Source organism: Tympanuchus pallidicinctus, unplaced genomic scaffold, assembly GCF_026119805.1.
Source record: "Tympanuchus pallidicinctus isolate F22 unplaced genomic scaffold, pur_lepc_1.0 scaffold25, whole genome shotgun sequence".
NCBI lineage: Eukaryota > Metazoa > Chordata > Aves > Galliformes > Phasianidae > Tympanuchus > Tympanuchus pallidicinctus.
The window spans coordinates 1,307,346-1,312,362 of record NW_026294742.1 but is presented as its reverse complement, the minus strand read 5'-3'; the positions used below and the strand labels follow the sequence as shown (position 1 = coordinate 1,312,362).

At 47.1% G+C, this 5,017-nt stretch overlaps 1 protein-coding gene across 1 annotated transcript; it reads left to right on the top strand.

The window, feature by feature from the left end:
* Positions 1-32: 32 nt before the first annotated feature.
* On the top strand, positions 33-5,017 carry SPRING1 (SREBF pathway regulator in golgi 1). The gene is made up of 5 exons (XM_052689986.1): positions 33-238; positions 321-477; positions 1,601-1,752; positions 2,222-2,335; positions 2,686-5,017. Exons 1-5 carry the CDS (start codon positions 128-130, stop codon positions 2,767-2,769), a joined length of 618 nt encoding a protein of 205 aa, XP_052545946.1. The 5' UTR covers positions 33-127; the 3' UTR covers positions 2,770-5,017.

The window sequence follows — 5,017 nt, the reverse complement described above, 5'->3', positions numbered from 1 at the left end:
TCCTTGCACGCACATCCGCGGTCCCGCCCCCCCCCGCCCCGCAGCCGGCGGAAGCGCTCGGCCGCGATCCCCGAGAGCGGCGCCGCCGCGGGAGGAGATGGCGATAGAGATGGCGGGCTGAGCCGCCATGGTGCCGTGCGGAGCCGTGCTGTGGCGGCGGCTGCTGAGGAAGCGCTGGGTCCTCGGCGTCGTCTTCGGGCTGTCCCTCGTGTATTTCCTCAGCAGCACCTTCAAGCAGGTCGGGGCTGGAGGAGGACGTGTGTTGGGGGGGGGTGGGGAAGAGCCGGTTTGTCTGGTTGCGCTGATGTCTCTCCTTGCAGGAAGAACGGACGGTGAGAGACCGGAACCTCCTTCAGGTGCAGGAGCACGAGCAGCCCATCCTATGGAAGGAGCAGTTCAGCTCGGGGAACGGCAGCCACCTGAGCAACCAGTGCCGGAATTCCGTGCAGGGGAAGCTGTTCATCACGGACGAGCTGGGTACGCTCGGTGCCGAATGCTTTGTAGCCTGTTTGAGTGCTCCCAGCGCCTGGTAACAAGGGCTCCTCAGGGGGCCTCGCCTGTCGCTGTTTCCGTGGTTAATTAATGTGATGGGCGCAGCACCTGTGTGTGTGTGGCTGTGTGCTGTTTGCAGGGCTGCCTTGCATCCAACAAACGCCAGCTGCCCTCACGCAGCACCTAAACGTGCAGTGCTGAACGCAGGCTGGGTGCTTGCAGGGCTATTTGCATCCCCTGCAGTGCGTTCCTGTGGTCAGGCGTTAGCAGGAGTAATCGAGGAAACCTGATTGGCACAATTAGTGCTCAGCCGCAGCTAACGAGCTCATCTAACACTTGTAAACCCTGGGATCTTTCTGTTGCAGGTTCTCAAATTAACTCCGGGTGTTCAGTGGGTGAAGCCTTTCCTGCCGTGGCACGTGCCTCAAGGTGCTCCAGTGCTGGGCTGTTCTTGGCCAGCAATGAAAGGCTGTATAAAAATAATGCTAATAAAAAACAGCACATCTTTTGTGCATCAGTATTAAATGTAGCACTGCTGAGTTAATGCTCTCTGCTGATTCACCGAGCTCTCTAGAATCACTGGTGCCTTTCACAGTCTAGCAGGGGTGGTGCAGCTTCCATAAGGATGCATGCTGTGGTTATAGGCTATTGAGGGCTCCTGTAAGCAGTGAGCATCACAGCTACTTTGCAGGAATCTAAGTCTCTTCTTCAAGATGAACTGTAAAGAGAGTTACCCAGATTCAGACCAGGTAAAGGAACATCTGTCAGTTTTGTTCCAATATAATCACCATGGTTACCCTTCCAGTGACAGCAATAAAGTATGCCAATAAGATATAACGTAAATATTATGCACATCAGGAATGGTGCTCTGTATACTGTATTAATGAGGTACATAGTAGTGTGCAGACAGCACCGAGCTGTTGTACAGCTCAGCTCTATGTTCAAGTACCATTTCAAATAATTGCTATGTAGGACTTCAGTCAAATTGAGGAGGATCACAATAAAACAAATCTGTCAAGCAATGCATTTCTTCCTATAACATTTCCATAGGACGTACATAGAACAAGTCTTCTCATTTCTTTTTTTGTTTGTTTGTTTGTTTTTTCAGGCTACATCTGTGAGAGGAAGGACTTGCTGGTCAATGGCTGTTGTAATGTCAACGTGCCCAGCACCAAGCTGTACAGCTGTGACAGCTGCCTTCCCAACGGCTGCTGCAGTGTGTATGAGTACTGTGTGTCCTGCTGCCTGCAGCCCAACAAGGTGCACAGACTTTCTTTTGCTTCTCAGCTGTGGCTAAAAGCTCTTGCTTGTCAGGAGCCTTTTCCTGAGAGGGGATGGTTCCTGCTCCATGAAGGGTGAGAGAAGCCTGTGGCAAGCTATAAATAAAAGCTTAACAAAAATAAACCAAAAAAATCCATCCTTTCCCTCTTGGAGAGAAAGTAGTGGGAGCTCTGCAGCAGTTGAAGGGAAGCGACTGTAGAAAAGCCAGTCAGTACAAGAGCTGCCCTGTATTCTGCTGGCCAAGCAGAGAAAAGAGCTCCTCTGGATTCTCTTTCTCCTGCTGGGGTGTCATGATGTTAACTTTGAGGTGCTTGCTAGCAAGCAGCCCTGCTTGGAAGCTGTATTCCTCTGAGGTTTGAACTGCATAGGTTATGGTGGGTTTTGAATACTTTATTGAAATAAGGCCTTTTTTTGATTGTCACTATTATTTTCTTGCTGACCACTGTAGCAACATCTTCTGGAACGTTTCTTGAACCGGGCAGCTATGGCTTTCCAAAACCTCTTCATGGCAGTGGAAGATCGTTTTGAGCTGTGTCTGGCGAAATGTAGGACTTCATCACAGGTAAGGCACAGGATGTGTAATATCTGAAAAGTACCCGTGGTCCCACGATTTGTTGGTCTGTTGTGCTTACAAAACGCTGTGCATTGGAGGTGTTGTGCAAATGGAATACTGAACAGAGCAATAGGGATGAATTGTTACTAGTTATGATTCAATGTAAAAATGCTGTAACGTAGCAACTGTATTTATACATGTTGGGAGCACGGTGAAATTTGACTACGGAAGGTACTGTACACTGTAGAAGAGTTTGGGAAGTTTTTGCATGCTTGTACTCTGGGTTTTAATCCTCAGTGAAGGGGTATGTTGTTACAGTATGTGTGAACTGTTTAAGTCTCTTCTTCTGTTCCCAACAGAGTGTGCAGCATGAGAACACCTATAGAGATCCAATTGCAAAGTACTGCTATGGAGAATATCCCCCCGAGCTGCTGCCTGTGTGAAAGCTGCATGATTTGAGCAGCAAGGTGAAGGAACTGGAGACCGGAATCCAAAAGAGCAAGACAACAGCTGCTGCTTTACAAGAGCCTCAGTGTAAATGGTTTACAGTATTGTCAGTGGCCAACCCGGAGGTGTACGGAGTAAGCAAGAGACTCAAGTTCTGTGGAATTGAATCTTGCTTTCTTCAGCTGATACTGTGCACCTGCTTTGGGGCACTGGAAGGGGCATTCTTTGAATCGTTCTTCTACAGTAGCTTGTTTTTTAGGATGCATGGAGTGGATCTAGCCTATAAAATATCATAGAAAAAGAGTCTAATGTAGCTTTGCAGCTGTACCTGTAGGCTCCGTGGTCCCTGCAGTCCAGAGACTTCCCAGAATGGCAGTAATAATGACAGAACCTTTGCTTGTAGGGAGTAAAGCGTGCCTGTTGTTTCTCTGGAGTGCTACCCTGATGTGCATGGTGTACACTACGTCTGTAATTATGAATTATTTATTCAGTTTATATGGATTTCCAGCTGGAAGCATTGATGCTTTGCATAACTGGTTGTTGATGCCTTTCAGCCTGTTTCTTTGTATCGTGTAAAAAGGATATTTTACATCCTTACTAAAATTGGTTGGTGTTTTTCCCTCCTTAGTCTAAAGGATTTGTATTGGCTTTATGGCTATAGTGCTTATGTTCCCCTTAGTGAGTTTAAAGCATTTGAAACTCCAATGGAGTTGTTATCTGTCAAAGTCCCCTAGCATGAGAGAAGAGCAGAGGTCTCCCTGTGATGGGACCTTTACTGTCTGTAAGTGCTCCCCTTAGTTCTCTGCAGCAGTTTGCTTGAGGAGGAGCATAAGCCTTGCAAACAGCTCTTTGCCTGTCCACTTGCTGACAGGAAACAAAGAAGATTTATTTGCTTGAATTTGTTCAGGAGTCACTAATTCAATTGTGCTTCACTTCTGGTTGTGCAGGAGGCAGAAGGGTGGAGTTCTTCCAGGATCCTTGCCTAATGACATCCTTGTTCATGAAGTAAATATGCTAGAATGTTAGAATATGGTGCAGGCCCTTCTGTGAGGGCAGCTGTGTTGCATGAGCTCAGTTAAACCATCAGGGTGTTTTACTTTGCTGTTTGACATGCTGCTCCCAAGTTTCAGCCTGACCAGAATGGCAGTAGAACTGAGTTGGTTCTCCCAGTTTTCTACAGTTGACTCCTTAAGTGAGGCTGCTCAGCACAGAGGAGATGGGTAGAGAATGTGTAAGATATTGACTAAATCTGTGCTTTCCCTACATGTCACTATGTGAAGGCCAAGCACCAGACAAAACTGGGCTGTATTTTGCTATGCAAAGCCTCATTTCCCCTGTTTTTACCCCAGCCATCTCTGTGCAGCGAGGCCACTTCAGTGATTCTGACTTTGCATATGCATGTTTAAACTGTTGCTTCCTATTCCCAGTCTAAAGGAGATCTTTACAGAATCTACAGAGGAATCTACAGAGACTTTATTAAAAAACAAGCACGGTGGTGGAGTGTCCTTGTGCAAAAGATATCTGCACAGTGCTACAGCAAGATATCCTGTGTTTCCAATTAAAATTCTCTGTGATATAAACAAGTAGTGTTACCAACCACCTGATAAAATCCACTTGCATTGTTTTCATTGTTCTTTCCCAGGACTCATCAAGTGAGACATTGATTCCGTCAGCAGATTTTCTGGAAAGTCTTGTTTCTCCCAAGGCTGCAGCGTGAGCAGTTTATCCGGATGGAAACAACTCCCCTTTGCTGCCATCCCATGGCAAGTCGCTGCAGCAAGCATGATGCAGGGTGAAGGTGCAATATGAAATGCTGTCTTAAGAGGGTAGCAGAGGTTACTCGCGTCTCTTTTCAGTGTTAAACAGATTCTTCACCTCCCTTCCACACTTCATAAGTGAAGGCCATGGGGTTGGTCTTGTTATATCATTCCTACTGAGATGTGTTCCCACGTGTCACAGCGCTGCGCAAAGATCGAGGTACTGATGGCTTACCCTGGATTTCTTTTCCAGCTTGGTATTTATTCTTCTGCTGGTGATATCTCTGCCTTGAAGCAGTAACTGTGAGAAATCATAAGAACCAACTGAACGTGGATGGCTTTAGTGGGAGTTCCTGCTCCCTCTCCGAGGGATGTTCAGCAGTGTGTTGTAACCACTGCCCATTCGCTGGGGCAGAGAGTGCATCTTCCTTCCCTGGTTGTTAAGTGCTGTGTGTTAAATCATTAAAAATGTATCTGTGTTCCAAAA